The 17,922-nt window shown below is 44.0% G+C and overlaps 1 protein-coding gene across 2 annotated transcripts in view; it reads left to right on the top strand.

Moving 5' to 3' along the window:
• The window catches only part of PTGFRN (prostaglandin F2 receptor inhibitor), a 66,561-nt gene that overhangs the window by 41,914 nt on the left and 6,725 nt on the right, over positions 1-17,922 (top strand). For both annotated transcript variants that reach the window (XM_030951650.1, XM_030951656.1), the window contains 2 exons: positions 2,776-3,195; positions 12,610-12,717. In XM_030951650.1, coding sequence (XP_030807510.1) covers positions 2,776-3,195; positions 12,610-12,717 — 528 coding nt within the window. The remainder of the gene's footprint in view (positions 1-2,775; positions 3,196-12,609; positions 12,718-17,922) is intronic.

Raw genomic sequence — 17,922 nt, 5'->3', positions numbered from 1 at the left:
CCTCTGCCTTGTGTGTTCATCCAAACTAAGGATCTCAGGGGTAGAAGGTAGAAAAATGTTTTGAAAGAACTTTCATAAGAATGTATCTCCTTGTTCTCCATTCAGCATCCTAATTTCTAGCCCTTCTGAACTCTCTCACTGTTCTCCAGCTGCATCTCTGGGCCTCAGTTGTTCTCTTCCACAAACTCCACCAGTGGCATTTCTGCTGTTGTCCCATGCTACCACCAATCCTTTCTCCTTTTCCTTTAGCAGAAATACTTAGGGAAAGGCATTTGCTATTGCCCTCAAATGGAAAACCAATAAAGGATGTCTAGGGACAAAATTTTCTCTGTCCTTGTTGGGGACAAGACACTGCCCTTTGTGCTGCTGCCCTGACCTGTGGCTCAGGGAGTAGTTAAGGTGTTTGAAACTCAGGTAGTAGGGAGAGTTATCTCAGCTGTAGCTGAACTGCTCTGGACATGTGAGGGTGTTTAATCTTAAGCACATATAACAGAGACCAAATGTAAGATTTCCTTTCTTGTGTCTAGGACCCAGTGTTCTGATGTGAAGATCAACAACGTAAAGAACATTTAAGTAAGGAGGGATTTTTGCCCAGAGCCTCCTCATATGGCCTAGAAAGCAACAATATGTGCCAGAAAAGTATAACTAGCTGTTTGTGCTTCTGCTTTTGGGACAAAATATAATTGCCTACTGTGTTCCTAAAAGTATGTGAAAAGCTCATCTGTGCTGGGCTCCTAAATACTGCAGGAAATATCAGAGTCTCTCAGACACAGAATGAGGACAAAAAAAATGGATTTGATGTCTGGAATCTGGTATCTGATGAGTCTTTTTACAAGGGAGAGGAGAATTACTCTGATCCTATACAACTTCATTTGTGATTGTACCCTGAGTGCCTAAATGTGCAACTCTTGTATTGTCACTTGCTTGGTGGGTGGAAGTGTGAGGGGGGTTTGGTGTGGAGTATCAAATAATTCTGTGCTCAGCTAGACCACTAGAAGCATCTCTGCCTTCACTGCTCCTGCTGTTTCTTTATATAGCTTTGTACTGTGATCTGCTTTATACAGTACTGATTTAAAGTTGTCATACCGGGCTTCTCATCTTGTGGACTGTGTTTACTCATTGTGAAAACTGCTGCTTGAAGGCAAAACACTGCAAAATGTAATCTTGACAAGTATCTTGTTGCTCTTGTGGGGAGGACATAAATATTACTGCGTTTAAGTTCAGTTTTGGGAAATGTGTTTCAATCTCACCATTGCTTATTTCTCTGTTCCTGAGAAGTTTTGTCTTGCATAAAGAGGTTCTGTGGAGCTTTCTAACAGGTCTTTTTTTTTTTTTTTTTAATAAAGGAGGGAAGGGAGAATATGGGTTCAGCAAAGGAAGTCCAGAGAGTTGGATTGGCTGTATTTTTGCAATACTGTTACTTCTGTGTATTCTGCCCCAGCCCCCCCTTCCTTAAGAAGAATCATGATGTACAGGGTGTCTTTTCATCACAATGCCAGGAAACTAGCAACTCCCTTTCCTTTTATCTGATTCTGATTTCAGTCACTCCTCATTTTCTCAGTTTCTCACTGTGAGCTTGTATTTTGTGTGTCTTGGAGCTGTGTTCCGACATGTATAATTTTCCCAAACCCTGTAATTAAGGGATTCTTGGGATTGAGGAGACAGTAGAGAATGGAAGGAAACTAAGCAGTAAGTGTTGCTGGAATTCTTGATGTCAAATGGGAAATGTCAAGACTTCTGGTAGGCTTGTATGCAAGTAAATGTATGAGAAGCTAGGGGAGGAAAGACTGACACGGAGGCAGAGGTGTGTGTAAATCTGTGTGGGGGTGCCTGGCGTGGAGACTTCTATTACACCAACTTTTGTCATGTGTTTTCAGCTGAATGTGTCTGGATTGCCGTTAGGAATGCCGTCAGGGTGGATTTTCAAGGGAAATAAAAGACACTACACTAAGTGCTGCCAATTTAGCGAGTGGCAGCTTTTGTCATTAGTCATGAGTATTTCAGCAGTGCCCTTATTACCCCATCACTGAGGGTGCTCTTCCAGTGCCAGTATAAAACTGGGACTCTGAATCTGTCACAGACATCTTTCATGAAAAATGCTTTCCTTAGGATTTTTCCTCCTGAGAAGCTGAGGCCTCAGGAACAAAATGTAAACAATGATTATTTGCTGCTGTGGAATGCAACAGGTGGATCTTTGATTGGCCCATGTTGGTTGTTTCCAATTAATGGCCAATCACAGTGAGCTGGCTCGGACAGAGTCCGAGCCACAAGCCTTTGTTATCATTCCTTCTTATTCTATTCTTAGCTAGCCTTCTGATTAAATCCTTTCTTCTATTCTTTTAGTATAGTTCTAATGACATATGCATAATAAAATAATAAATCAAGCCTTCTGAAACATGGAGTCAGATCCTTGTCTCTTCCCTCATCCTAAGACCCCTGTGAACATGGTCACATGAATCTTGTCTAATATCTTTATTCTTGAATGAAGCAATCCTGGAGATCCTGTCTTGTGGCAAGCTGTGTATTCTCTTTGTTCAGTATTTGGTGTTTGTTTGCATTTGTGCATCTTGACTCAAACTGTTGTGTACTTGTGTGTGTGTGCGCTGTTGAGTAGCATTCTGGGCTGTCCGCGTGTTTAGATAAATGTGCTGGGATTTGTTCCTCCAAAAAAGAAACTTTGCCTGTCTGTAACCTTCTAGGCTGAAGTGGTGCTGCAGAAATACCTGTACCTGTTCGTTAACCGTCTCTTGCCACTTTATTTCCTTCCCTCTTCAGATTACACGCTCACAGTGGAGGCGGTGAAATTGAAGCCATTCTTTGTAGCAGGCCACACCTTTGAGATGACGTGCAAAGTGTCCTCCAAGAACATCAAGACACCGCGCTACTCCGTCCTCATCACGGCCGAGAAGCCCCTGACGGACCAGTCGAGTCCCAACGGGACCACTCGCATCATCTCCTTGAACCAGGACTCGGTGGTGCGGCTGGAGGACTGGACGGACCAGACGCGCGTGGATGGGGTGGTCCTGGAGAAGGTGCAGGAGAACGAGTTCCGCTACAGGATGTACCAGACCCAGATCTCGGATGCCGGGCTCTACCGCTGCGTGGTGACTGCCTGGTCTCCGGGTGGCGGGGGCATGTGGCGTGAGGCGGTCAATGGCTTGTCCAACCCTATCCAGATAGACTTCCAGACATCAGGTTGGTACAGAACCTGGCAGCTGTGAGAGGGAGGGAATTCTGTGACGCCTTCCCATTGATTTCCCTGTGTCTCGGAAATATCTGCTCTTTGGAACAAATGGTATGATGGCCGAGAGCTGTGCTTGTCTTCTTTGGTGGTACTTGTGTCCTTTGTGCTATTGATTGTTTACAGAAAGATGTTTAATGAATTGGCTGTAATCATAACCCCTGGGTTTTTCTCTACTAATGCAGCTTTTATGGTCCTGCAGGCTCAGAGCTCGTTCTCAGTATGGAGCAACTGCTGCTGCATTTGCCAGCTGTATCACTAGATTGTTAGTAGCGGCTGCTCTGGAAGAGCATTAATATAAACTGGATTTCTGTTCCAAAACAGACTCTATTAGCATAGCATTAAATTCCCTGAGCACACCTCACTGTTGATGTAATTGCAGAAAATGGCCAGGCCAGGGTAACATTTCAGCCATCTCAGTAAGTGTATCCTGCCACTGCAAGACCTTAGAGGTCCCTCGTGGCTGAACTACAAAGCTCCACAAATTGGGAGGAATTTCAGTACCCAGAAGGACATCTTGTTCCTCAATTGCTTGCTGAAACCCTTACCTTCAGCTGTAACTAAGCCTGCCTGTTGAGACTTTTCTATAGAAACGTGCCTGTCCTGATAGCATTGTTGGAGGGAGGGAGAGATGGATGGCATTGATTTGGATCATCAGAGATGCATATTAACTCTGACTTCTGTCATGGTCTATTGTTGGGAAGTGCAGTGGGAGCTGTTTTTATAACACTGGTGCACAAATAAATGAAGGGCTCCTCTCGTGATTTGATAAACCAAGCTGGTGGGGTTTTGAGCTGGTGGGGCTTTCATGCTCATATTCTGCTGGTCGTAACAGGCTGTAGCATATTTAGGAGATGTGTCTATGTCTAGGCAAGAGCAGCCTGACTTCTGGCTGCATCCGTAGCTAGGGAAATTATTCTAGATGATGTGGTTCCTAAGATCTGAACTTGCTTATATGGCACACTGGGAAAAAGAGAAGGGCTGACCGTAGGAGGACAGCTTGGCAATGAGGACATCTCTTTGTAGGAAGCTTTGAGGTGTAGATTTGATCTAAGCTGGCCAGACAGAGGACATTGACTCAGCTTCTTTCAGTTTTAGGTAATATCTCAAGATGGTTTAGTGGGCTGCAGTTTTAGCCTTATTACTCTTCATATCTGGGTCAGACACAGTGGGAGAGTAGTATTTGCAAAGGGAGTGATAAAAGAAACCAGCAAGAATGAAATCTGCACAAAACCCCACCCTGCCCCTCCAAGCTCCTCTGCGGAGGCTTTCCTGCACAAAAGTGGTGGTTTGTGCCTCTCCCAATATTGCTGGTCTTGTGTCACTTTGAACTCCCATCCGAAAACTTTGTTGGGATGCTTTGACACCCAGGGTTCAGAGGGAACCCTGCGAGCAATGCGAGGGAGGGAAGCGTGCGTGTTGTAGTCTTGACTTCTCTTTGCTGCCAGCCTCTCCTCCCAGCCCCTCCACCCAGATAGGATTTCTGGAGCATGGAGTGAAGAAAGGGAGGCAGCCTGTAGAAGTGCCCTGGGAATGTGTGAATTCCAGTAGCAGGGCTGGAGCAGGGGGAGGGATGGTCCTGAAGCCCTGTCAGCCTTTCATTCTTTACAAAAGAATGAAGAAAGAAATGAGATCCCAGGCACAATTTGCTGCAGTGCTATTTCCCAAAATAATCTTGGCATGTAGCAAAATCTGTTTGAAATACCTGCAATTTTTTTAATTGATGGATGAACTTTGTGTCCTTCAGTTGTTACTCAGATATCCCTGCTGGATATTCACCTCTGGGCACGATGAGAACATGTGATGAACACTGAGCACAGTGGAATTATTATGTGGGAAATCATCTGGAATTAAGTATACAAGACAGAAGGTGTTTCGGGGTGTGTTACTTTGGTTTTGTTTGCTGAAGCCTCCTGTCTTTGATGCAGACTGAGTCAGGGAGCCAGAGGTAAATGGCAAAGCTGTGGAGCAGCTATGAAAGCACAGCTCAGATATCACACCCTTCTCTTGCATCCTGTGGCACAAGCAGCTGTCAAACTTGTTCTTCAGAAAAAAACAAGTTGGTGCCAGAATTTCCCTAATGGGCATGGTGAAAGGCAGAAGTGCTAAGGGAGCTAGTTATTTGTCGGGAAAATTTCCTCAAAATTGGTGGGAAGATACTAACAGGGAAGGTGCAGGAAAAAAAGAGGGACCTGCAGCTTTCCAGGCAACTGGGAAAAAAACCCCCCAAAACAAAACCTGGGGAGCCGCATTTTTATGATGTTTGTCCCTGATAGGAAAACTGTTAAGGAGTCAATTGCACTGATTTCTCAAAGTGTAGCAGAAAGACAACTTATCTATAACTGCTGGAGGGAATTACACAGCAGTGTAATTTTGAAAAATAGGATGTATTCCAAACTTCTCCAAACTTTGAAATCTTGGGCCTCGGCAGTATTTTCAGCTTCCATCATGGCTGTTGGAGTGGGGAAGGGATCAATAAGGAAGCAGCATTTTCAGCAAAAGGAAGCCCTTAAAGGGTTTTACGTGAAGCTTTTAGTCCTGTGAGGAATTTCTTTCTCAGTTGTTTTTATTGATTCCCCTTTGATGGGGGATGGTGAGACTTGCTGGGACTGGAAATCCTTCTCTCTCATTTGACTCACTCCCAGATCTCTCCGAGCTGAGTGATGTTTCAAAGAGGAGTTTTTAAGCGTGCATACATATTGTGCCATGTGATCTCTCTGAGGGGCAGGGGCCTGTGAGCATTTCATATGTGAGCTGGGGACTGCACACATGTGAAGCTTCAGTGTTTCCTGCCACAATGGGCTTGAAATGTGGCAGTGCTCTGAAATGTTTTTCCATGAGCATCTGTGGAAAATGTCTTGCTCAGATTCTTTCCATTCAGGGCAGAACTTGCTGGCTGCAAGCAGAGATCTCCTCTCTTCTTTCTCCATTTGCTGTTGCAGAGGGCTGTATTTATTCAATTTGGTAATGATCTGAAATGTTACTGTAAAGGCATTTGTTTGAAACACCCTGAACTAAAAAACCAGGAAATGTGGATTTTGTCCACTGGACCATATGAACTGGAAGTGAGGGTGGGGGAGTGTGGTGAGGAGGAGCCTACTAGGCCATTAGTTTTCAAATATTCAATCAATGGCAGATTGTTCTCTGCTGGATATATTTTAAGACCAGAGAGGATCTTGTGAATCTTCTGGTATGACCTCATGGATAACATGGATCACTAGACCAGTTTTATAAAACGAATGCCTTCTGTATGTCCAGCTGCTGTAAGGAAAATAAGCTTATCTGGTGGGCAAGGAAAGCTGTCCCATGTGAAGAATTTAATATTCCTCAGTGCTTTTTTGTTTGACTTCCCAGTGTAGGACAGAGAGGTTGTGCCATGTCTTTTTTTTTAAAAGGTTGCCCAGTGATGTGAGGAACAAGAGCAGCTGCCAGTGCCTGTCTTGAAATGTTCTCTTAATTTCATTGCACATTTTCTACTCCAGTGCATCCTCTCTCCTCCTGAGCTATTTGTTGATGCATGTGTACAGATCCTTCCTTTCAGCCTGGAACACACCAGTATTCTGTGTCTTGTGTTTTCTCAAGCCAGTGTATGAAGACAGCTTCATAAAACTCTGTTTTGGCATATGTCCTTTAATCTTCAAACCCTTTTACCATGAATTGGGCAACCCAGGCTGGTGTTTAGAATGCGTTTGCCCACTACACACTCTCAGGGATTTCCACAGAAGTGACTTATTTTCCTTTCCCTTGAAGGAAGCAGGGAGAAGGAAGCTTTTAATCTCATGTTGAGAAGTGTGTTATGAGAGAGATCTATTTGGAGCTTGGCTGTGCTCTGAGCTGTCTTTGCTCTGTGCCATTCAGCAGAGGGTAGAAAGTTCTGGAGAGGCAAAAATAAAAGAGAACTTGTAAGGGAAATATCTCAATGAAATCTTCAACTCTGGATTACATCTGCATGTGAGCTCATTGCACAGCAATGTATTATCGTTCACTTTGGAAGAAGCTGAGATAAACCAAGAGCTGCTGAAATATGAGCTGAGTCTTGATGTTGAGCTTGCAATTAAAATGAAATGATGCCCTGCAATGACCCCGAGAGATACTCAATTTCAAGAAGGGCGAATGGGAAGATTCTTAAAGGAAAGAAAGCTTAATCACGGAAATGAATGAAAAAGCAGTGCAGCAGAAACTCTTTGGCAAGAAAGGCTGGTATTTTCCAGCCACTCTTAATGGGCAGGAACGTGCTTTGTCATTGTGTGCCTTTGTGCCTGTGTGCATTAATTTGTAGCTGGAAGTAGAAACCACAGACTTAACTAGAGGGCTTCTTCCAGTAATACCCATTATGAGGCTTGGGGCAAAGCTTGTTAGGGAACAGCTTCACGAAGAAACTGGGAAAGGGCAGGGGTCTGGAAAAGTGAAGGTGAAGAAACTTATTTTCTGGAGAAAAGCAGGTCATGGAATTTTCAGTTGAAGAGTGAAGGATTTGGTGCCAGGGCAGAGATGAGTAATATTTTGGACGATGCAGAGCTCGTGGGTTGCATCAGTTGTTTCCCCGTTGTGGTCTGTGCTGCTGTCTGATTGGAAGCAGGGCAGCTGTGTGCTGGAATTCCAGTCCCTCTGGTCAGTAACGGCCTGGGCATGGGCTTCTTGGGGGGAACAGCCTGCCCCAGGTCTCTGTTGTCATCAGATTACTTGGCCTTTCTCTTCTCTGCTTGGCTGGGAAATGAAGGTAGCTCATGTCTGTGGGGAGAGACTATACCTTGTTTCTGCAGAGAAGTACAGAGTAAAATGATAATCAAAGAAGACAAAACATCACCTAGGACCCTAGATAATGAGGACCTCTTCTGTTACAAAACTGGATTTTAACAGGCTCTTGGTTATTCTCTTTCATTTTCCCATTTTTCTTGCAGATTTAAAGTGTTTGGATTACTGAGCAGGGAAGGAAAGCAGGGAGAAAGTGGGGTGGCATCAGGTAAAGAGGGCTCAGAATTTGTCTTAATCCTTAAGTGGAGTAAATTACCTCAATCAACTTGAACTCCTCTTTTCCACCCTGCAGACCCTTGAGTGTGAATCTGATTGAACACAAAATATTAAACAAATATTGGTTCAGCTTACAAACACCTTTTCCTTTCATTTTTATGTGTAGAAGAATTACCATGGCGCTTTATAGCTGAAAACTGTATCACTATAGGGTCTGGCTCCTGGAGTTACCTTCTTGGTGACATGAAATCAACAGTTTGAACATTGAGATCTATTATAAAAGGGAACATTCAGAGAAAAGTACACTGAAGAAATCCTGATTCTGGAACCTGGTTTCTCTTAAGCACTTCTGGATTTGTACTAGTAAACTTCTGACTTCAATTTCTTCACTTTCTGTTTAAAGTTGTGTAGTGTTTTTCACGTGTTCAGGAGTCAAGAAATGATCTGAAAACTCTTACCATCCTGACTGCAGATCCCTTTTAATATAAAATTGTTATTGCTTTAATAAAGAAGAAAACTTCTTTTAGGTGTTTTATCTAAGCTTACATAAGGCCTTATTTATAGTGAGGAGCAGATATTTTGGCTTATTTTAAATCAAAGTTCTCAGCAGAACATGGCAATTTATGATGCTTAGCTCGTAGAATTGGGAATGCTGGTTTGTTTTGTAAATCTGTGCTTTTTAGCTTCCAAACTGTCTGAAGGAATGACACTTATCTTCAAATCTGAAGTTATTAAAATCCAGTTATTTCTCCGCTTTCAAGCTCATGAGCAGCTTTTCAGCATTTAACTTTGCTTTGTTCTTGATGAGTTTTACAGGTCATGCTTGATCTGTCAGCCCTGCAATTGAAACCAAACTCTGGTTTGTTTATTCTCCCGAGTGACCAGTAGGTGCCAACTACAGTATTTCAAACTGTTAAATGCAGGTGGCAGAGATGGCCAAAGCCACATCATCTGTTATCTGCAGAGCTGTGTTTTTCTCGGTGTTAATGTCGCATGAACTCATATCTCACTGAAGGAGAGAGTTCCTATCACCTCCCCAGCCCTCCCAGTGACACTGTAAGTGCTTGAGCATGACGGTGCTGAGACCCTGAGACAGTGTCATCAGTGTCTGCTGGGAGCTGCCTGTTTCACCACATGCCTGGATCTGTAACCTTGGCACTGAGATGGTTGGCCTCTTTTTTGTGTGGTGGTTTTTTTTGGCTTGTTTTGCCTTGGAGGGCAAAAACTTGAGAAAAGTACTTGGGTTTTGTGTTCTGAGCCTTGCATGGTGTGGTCCAGATCCAGAGCTTCTTGAACACTGGGTGGGGGAATGGGGCACTCAGCCTCCTGCCTCTTGAGGTTTTTTAAGGGGGGGCAATAAATCTCTGAAGGTGCTTTATTCTATCCTTTCATGCCTGAGGCCCAGGGCATGGGTTATATGGGCAGAAGTCCTGAGATACATCCAAAGAATATGTAACCCTAGGAAGTTGCAGCCACACGGTTTTCAAGACTGAACTGAGGAACTTTCACTGTAATTAATCTTGCTTAGGTTTTAATAAATAATTAAATGTTGTTTTCCCTCTTCAGCTGAAGAGGGAAGAACACAACCCCCTACACACCTCTTGACTATTGATATCCAGTTCTAGCACAGGACAGTAATTTCTCCCTCGAGGTAGAAAAGGTAATTTGCAAGAGATATTACCTGCTAGGGAAATACCTGAAAGGAAAGAACTGTTTGTGCCTTACCAAGGGAAAGCACAATCCTGAAATGCCAATGCAGCTGATGCCTTGGAGCCTTCCTGCCTGGGAAGTTTTGGCTCTTCGTGTGGGAGGCCAGGTGGAGAAGTGCTTGGTGACCCAAACTGAGGAGTGTTTTGGGAGTGCTGTATTGCCATGACCCACAGCCTTCCCTGGCTGAGTGACCAGCCAAGCTCAGCTTTTACCCTTGTGACATCCATTGGCCAGGAATGCTCTGACTCTGCTCCACATCAGTGGTTTGTTGGTTTGCCAGGGTTTGAAGGCAGTGTCTGTTCAATGCAGAAGGTACCTGGACTTTCAGCCTAGAAATAAGGCCTGAAAAGTCCCGTGTGCCTTCTTGTTTAACATGCCACGGGTAAGGTGGCCCGTCCTTAGCCTGACAGAGCTGGAATCATGCAGTTCATGTCTCTTGCTCAACCCCTCCCAGCATCCAGCCTGTCTGCTGGAGTCGGGGCATGTCCTGTATTCCTGATGTGATGTCACCTCACGTGCTGCAGCATAGACTGAGGATAGACTCTGAGCTATGGACAGTATCAGGATTATTCTGGTGCTGTTCTGCCTTTGATCAGTGCAGCAGAGGGACTGTGTTGGGAATGCAGGGACATTCCTAGCAGATTTTGACAGTCTCTTTATTTCTTTTCTCTGACAGTTCACACACAGCTTGAGACTTTTCTGCTTTTATTTGGCTGGAGTGCCCTGGTCCCTGCTGCCTTTAATCCCCTAGGACCTTGAACTTCTGTCTGCCCAACTCTGAACAAGAGGATGGAAATGTCTTGATTTATCAGATAATCAAATAGGCTGCAAGGGGAGTATAGTTTGGTGTGTGTGTGTAAATGTCTGGAAACAAATTGAATTCACACAAATCAATGCTGAGGAAGCATTCAGATTAATCTTTGTTCATCTCCCAGGAAAAGGATCCCATCATGCTGAGCTTAAGTTAGGGCTGCAGCCTGCTTGTGCAGTCACTACCTGAGCAGCTGATCTCAGTATTCTGGGTCTCTTGTTTCCTTAAATATATTCTAGCATAAACATGTAGGAGTCTTGGTTGGTAATCCATGTATAACCTCTGTTGCATCTCTTCCACCCTTTTATCCTTGTTTAGGGGGCGGGGCGGGGGGGAATTTGCAGTGTTAATTTTAAGAAAAATCTTCTAGTGTCAAAATGACTGTCAAACTCTCAGATTGTATGTCTGCATACTACCGTAGTGTACAAAAGTGCAGCTCCCTCTGGGGCAGAGGAGAGGGCTGGAGGAAACTGGAGGAGAGGGGATTTTGAAAGCTGGAGAAGGAATTATTGCACTGTAGTTGGAATTAATTTCTTAGCGTGCTGTGTGTTTTCTGTTGACCAAAACAAGCCAGGCCCTTGTAGTCTAGAAAAGTTGCACCAAAAATTATAGCTCTAGCTTCATGATACATCCAAGTTTCTTTCCAGAAGCTCAGTTTGAGAATGATGTGGTGTGTGCCATGTGGTGAGCTATCAGTGTAGAAACCTGTTGAGAGGGCATGGCATGAGTGGGTTGTTTTGGATGATTTCCTGATGTGTTTTTCATTAAAAGCATTGTTTGCCACTGATCTTCAGTGGATTTGAAATTTAGGGTTCTTGTACTAAAAGAGTAGCCGGTAAGAGTGGAGGAGAGCAAATAAACAGCTTTTTCTTTCCTCCCAAGCCACCCTTCTCTGCTTGTTGTTGCTGCTGCTGTGCCAGAAGTAGGTGAGCCGGGTAATAATGGGAGTCTAGGGAGTGTAAAAAGGGTTACTTCTTAATCTGAGTCCCAAGTTTCTTCTTGGCTTCCCTGGCTCTTTCCCCCAAAGTCATCCTGGAGGTCACTGTTGGGATCAGCTTTCCTTCTATTCACCCCTTGATTAGTAAGAGGAGTCACAGAGGTATTTTGGTACATTCTTCAGTTTCTGCCCTGTGAAATAGAGAGCATTAACAGTGCTGGCATATCTGAGGAGTTGTGGTTTTGTTACTTGTGCACTAGAGATGCAGCTGTTTTCAAAATTCGGGGAAGTTTTGGTTTTTTAACCTATGTATGTCAGAAGTCTTTTAAAACATCACAGTGTTGTCATGGGATCTGAGTACTTCAAAACAGCCTAATGATTTTCACTGATATCATCACCACTTTGCAGCTGAAGGAGTTACTGTACCCTTGGGCTTTGAGACATCTTCAGAAGAAGCTATCTGTGGCAGAGCCTGAAGGAAAACCCACAGAAAAGTATTATCAGATGCACAATTTGTATTGTCTGTTCCAGCGTAGAACCATTGGTATTGTTAAGATACTGTTTTGCTTTAACTTGATTTCCTATTGACAGCTTCAACAAAAAGATCCATTCTGGAGTAACCTGAAGATCTGAACTCTTATGCTCTTAAAGGAGTCACCAGTGGAAGACCAGCTCCTTTTGTGCTGGAAAGCAGGAGGCACATTGGGGCAGCAGCCTCTGTGTTGGGTGAAAGGTCTGATGCTTTGGGTACTTTGTTATAGTACAGGATTAAATGGCTAACAATGAAAAACTATTTTACAACAAACTTAAATGGCTGCTTGTCCCTATTTCAGAGTTTTGTCTCCACAAACCAGGAGAGAGTACTTTAAAAATGTGCAAGAAAGGTGTTGGAGAGTGAAGTAAAGCCCGTCATGAATAATTGTGGTTACTCTTTTCTAGGTCCTGTGTTCAATGTCTCGGTGCATTCTGACAGCCCAACGATTTACCAGGGTGAGGTGGCAGATTTGCTGTGCATCGTCACAATGGAAGGAATGCCGCTTGAGCCAGGTATTTGAGCAAAATTATTTCACCTGTCACTCATTTGCCTTCAGAAGTTACAACCCCATGTCCTTTGAGTGAGGCTGGAGAGCTGAAGAAATAGATACAAACAGAACAGTATGCTTGCTTTAACACAGCTCGATTTAAAGCAAGTTTTTTGGGTTTTTTTCACTTTCTGAGGGAAGAGGGAAAAAATGTTCTTACCATCAAATCCCCCTCTGCTGTCCCCACCAACTGACCCCACTGCAGGTAATTTCAACCTACAACCATCAGATGGGCCATGAAAACTATTCCTATTCCCCTTAAATGGAAAAGAGATCCATTGGCTAAACCATTTAGGAGAAAATGGTCATCTGTAAAGAAATCTTAGACACCTGGCCAGTCAGCTTCTTACTTCAGAGTGAATTTAAGGCTTAAGGTAAATCTAAAAATCATAATAATTGACTGCTGCAGCCTAAATGCCAAAATGAATGTTCATTGCCTTCAGAGATGAGCATCCTTTTTTTATGTGGAAGAAAGAAATACAGTACCTAGTTCCTGTAGGAAGAGTAGCAGACACAAAAGCAAATTTTTATGGAGAGCTGAAAAGTTCAGAGAATTGCTCAAAACCTAGCTGCTTGCCAAGCATTGTCTGAGCTGCTTTTCATCAAAATGCTGTGAGAGTAACTCTCTTTCTTATACCCAAAATTTGTGTTTGGAGTCAGTTCAGTCATTATGTATATGGATATAAGCATGTCTTTAAAATAAATCTACTAATATATATGTAAATATAAATATATGTGAATATATCTAAATATAAAGTTGTCATGATTTATGCCAAACTTAAAAGCCTACACATAAACCACTACAAAAGAGGTGCTGTGCAGAAAACATTACTTATGATGTAGTGGCTGATGAGATGAGGTACCAGGCTTGGTAAAGGCCCATCACTTTGAAATTACAAGATGTCTGTTCTACATTAAATCTGAGCGTGGCAGGGAAGCAATTTGCTAGATTACAGTCGTGTGCTGCCTGTGAAAAAATGATAGAAGTCTGTAGATTGTATTATTGAAATGCTTGGTAGGGAGGAAAAGCTGAGTAAACTTTATTGCTGTCAAAAGACTCACAGCCTGGGATATTGGGCACAGCAAGCAGCGACGTGTGCCTGTGCATCCAACTCAGCCTGTCCTGTGGCTTCTGCTCAGCAGGAAGCCTCTTCCACACTGAGGTGTGCTCAAGCTCTTAGAGGTATTGTTGTGAGGCAGTACCCAGAGCAGCTGCCTTCCTTTCCAAAGCAATAATTGCTGACAGGGAGCAGCTGCTGCTTCTGCTGGTGCTCGACAGCCTAAATGAGCTCAGTGTTGCCTTGTGAAAGAGGCCTCAGCATCCCTGACTCACTTAAAACTTGAAAACTGGAACACAAGTTCCACCTGAATATGAGGAGGAGCTTCTTTACTGTCAGGGTGACCATACACTGGAACAGGTTGCCCAGAGATGTTGTGGAGGCTCCTTCTCTGGAGAGATTCAAAAGCTCTCTGGACAGAATCCTGTGTCATGTACTCGAGGATAACTCCTGAGCGGGGAGGTTGGACCAGATGCCCTCCAGTGGTCCCTTCCAGCCTCAACCATGCTGTGAAAAGAGGCCACTTAGTAGCAGTGGGGCTCTCCTGTCAGAGCTTCACAGTTGGGTTTGGGATGGGTTTGTGTGTATTTGGTATCTTTAGAGTGGGAGGAACACAGACAGTATAAGGATAATCAAAAAGGTTGAAGTAAAAAAGTGTTGCCTTTTGAGGAGCTGCTCATCCCAGCACAGTTAAGTTTTAACAGGGCAACTTCACAAGGATTTGTGGGTGTCTGTTGAATTGATAGATTATCCCTGGAGCTGGAGATGATGCTGTTTCCAGCAGTCATGGGCAACCAGAGCAGAGTCTGAAATGTCAGCACTGTAATCTGTTCCATAGCTGGGTAATGTCATCTTGGACATGGCAGACCTCTGTGGTGGATTTTTTAATCTTGTTTCTTTCATGTTGGTGGTTTCTTTAGTTTCTTTCTCTTTCATTCTGTAATAGGGCAGATGAAGCACAGACAAGTAAACCTAGAGTGGAGTAAAATGTGGCATTGTGGCAGGCTTTGAGGGGACTTTTCAGTCTATGCTGTCAGCCTCCAGTTGCAGGATGAGCAGGATTTAGGGCCTAACCAGTCATGCTGTGTGATGAAACACAGTCCTTGCTGGTCCTCTGGATGAGGCTGGCAGAAGAGCTGCAGGGAACAGCTGGAATTGATGCACGGTGTGCAGACTTCCCTCATCCATCTGCCTTCCTGGCCTTGGGAACTGGAGGGGGCTAATAGAGCAGGTCAGAGGAAGGGATTAAGGGCTTGTATGGTAGCAAACGTGTAGTTCCTCACTGGTAGCCTTATTCCTCTGTGTCCCATCTCTGATCTGTCTTTATGCTGTGTCAGTATCACAATTTAATTCACAATTGGAATGGAGGACTTGCTTTTTAAATTAGTGCCAGCTGTTAGACAGACTGTGAAAATAACAGGGCTGTCTCATCCCCCTGGGGACATGAGGCACACTGTTAGGGAAAGCCTACACCTGGCATTTAGAGAAACAAGGCAAGAGGTATCAGCATCTTCTGGAAGAAAACAGACGACTGCAGTACAGACATGGTCATTCCATTTGGGAATGTGATGAGAAAGGAGAAAAGAGCAAATGCATTTGACTCCCTTCTGAGGGGTGTGGTGGCTTTCAAGGCCATCTGTACTTCTTGTGTCAGACCTGCAGCAGGGCTGTGGTGTGGGATCCCCTGTGAGCAGAGCAGGAGCAGGATGTTTCCTAAGATATCCTGTTAGATGCACATCCTTTGAATGTATTTGTTATGCCAGCCAGCTCTGCTCCTGTGCACACACAGACACTCAACTTTGCAGGCATGCATGTGCATTAGTATGTATGCCTCCCCTAGTACATTGGTGTAGAAAAATAAAGTACTTCCAAGGAGCTGAAGAAAAGCTAAATGACCAGTTATCTTTGTCAGTGCCATTTGTTAGATTGATCCTTTTTTTAAAATTATTTTTCATTCTAGAGGCATCACTTATGGTTTGAACCTTTTTCTGGTAGAGGCAGCTCACAATGCTTTCAGTGTGTGTTTGTGTGCATCCACCCTGTGGGAAATTTTCAAAGGGTAGAAAAGGTTTTGGCGTGACTGCTACATGCTTTAATTTCCTCTGCTTCTTTGAGACCCTGCTGAAATCGAGTGTGTGTTACTAAGCCCAGTACATGGCAGCAACTGCTCCTCTAAAGAAGTGCTCCTTTGCTTTGGCAGCTGTGGTTGGTGTTTTGAATTGGTACGAGGGGAATATGTGTGTGTGTCAGTGGGGAATAGTAGTTCTTCTGTGCCCTGAAGATATAAAAGCTGCTTCTGATACTTCTGTTGAATACACATTTTCACAAATGATCTCTCTAGACTTCCCAGATCACCCATTCTTGGGCTGTGTGCTTAGGGATTTAAGAGTATTACTTACTGTGTTTGAAAGGAGATGTGGGGTTTTTTAATCTGCTCCAGCCAGACCCAATGGGCACTCTGGAGAATTTAACAAAACCAGCTTGTTTACCCCTTATATGGCTTGAAGTGGTTTGCTCAGCTCTCTAGGAAGCCCTATTCAACCTCATTTAAATGTAGCAAACAAAAAGGGTCTCAAAATTGTGATTCAACACTGTAACAGGATGCTGAGAGAGCTCCATTCTAAGCAGTGGAAGTGTATGGTTCCTAAGAAGCTGGTCTAGAAATAGGATTCCCTCTTTTGAGGAGTGATTGGTCAGGGAAGTAGCTAAGACCCAGACAGCTTAGCCCTGTGTGTCAAATCGAAATGTGCCTAAAGATGTGCTTTACATGCTGATGATCCTCCCTGGCTGAGGAGGGGAGGAAGCACAGCAGCACTGCTAACTTTGCTCCCAGAGCTCTCAAGGGGCAGCTCCCAGTGCTCTCTGGTCCTTTAGGGTGCATATCCTGCTGGCACTGAGGTCCTTGATGCCCCTGTGGGCACTGGCATGTGACGCGTCATTGTGGGGCATCTTGGCCAGGTGTCCCACACCACTGACTGTGGCACAGACAGAGCCAGGAAAAGAAACCTTTGAGTGGGAGTGTGGTTCTTGGAGTGGAGTTTTTGTAGATTTGGGTCAAAAATTGAGAGTGACTCGTCAGCATTGATGCAAGGTGTGTGGAATGAGGCAGATGCCTAGTGTGTGCCCTGTTCTATGTCGGTGAATCTACATATTTATTAGGACTTGGGAGCTGCTAGGCATGTTCATCTCTGATATTTAGGGAGCACCTGATTTATGTCCTGGCTTTGCTATATTTGTCTGTGTTTTTATTGCATGAAACCCAGAGATATAGAGAAATGAATCAGATGACTTTGCTGTATTAAGCTATTTCAAGGAGGATAGTGACAGAGTGCTCGGAGCCAAATCCTCCCTCTGACTGTCTGTAGTGAGTCACTAATTGCAAACTGTGTACTGGCTAATAAAATATGTTGGCATAATAATGTTGTCCCACGTTGTAATTACAGAAGATAGATTCAAATATTTCAAAATGACAGCAAGTGCCTGTACTCATGTGAAGGGACAGGAACCTCAAATTATCTGAGATGCAAAAGAAGGAATTCTTCAAATCTGCCTGAGGATCTGAAGACTAGATTATTATCATTATCCTTTAATATCTAAATTTATTGCTTAAGGAAGGTCAGTGGTGTGTTAAGTATAATTTGACTTAGCCTGAAAGGTGTCCATATGTTCCTACAGCACCTGGAAACACAAGAGCAAGTGTCAGTCTTGGATCTTTGGAAGGAATTGGTCATTCCCAACGTGCTGCTTGTGGACCAGTGCTATTACTATATTTGGCATAAACAGACAGCAGGGATGAAGAGTGGTTTCTATAAACAGAGCTCTCTCCAGCAGAGGCCCTGTTTCCCATAGACATTTGGATGAGTGCACAAAGCAGAGGTCAGAGTTTGGTCTCTTTGACTGAACATGTGTTTATGGTAATTTTTATTAACTTTGGTTTCAAGGGAAGTGGTCCGAGTGCTTTGCCAAGTAACTCGTAGTGGCATTTGCAGGATGGGAGGCAAGAGGGATTGCTCTGAGGGCTGCTGGTCCATGTGGCCTGTGCTGAACCCCATGTAGGGCTGGGACCTCGCTCCTGCTGCAGGGCTGCAAAGCAGGCCAGGTGCTCTCCCGAG

Source organism: Camarhynchus parvulus, chromosome 1 (assembly GCF_901933205.1).
Source record: "Camarhynchus parvulus chromosome 1, STF_HiC, whole genome shotgun sequence".
NCBI lineage: Eukaryota > Metazoa > Chordata > Aves > Passeriformes > Thraupidae > Camarhynchus > Camarhynchus parvulus.
Note: the sequence above shows the minus strand (reverse complement) of the source record. Positions and strands in the feature narration are given on the sequence as shown.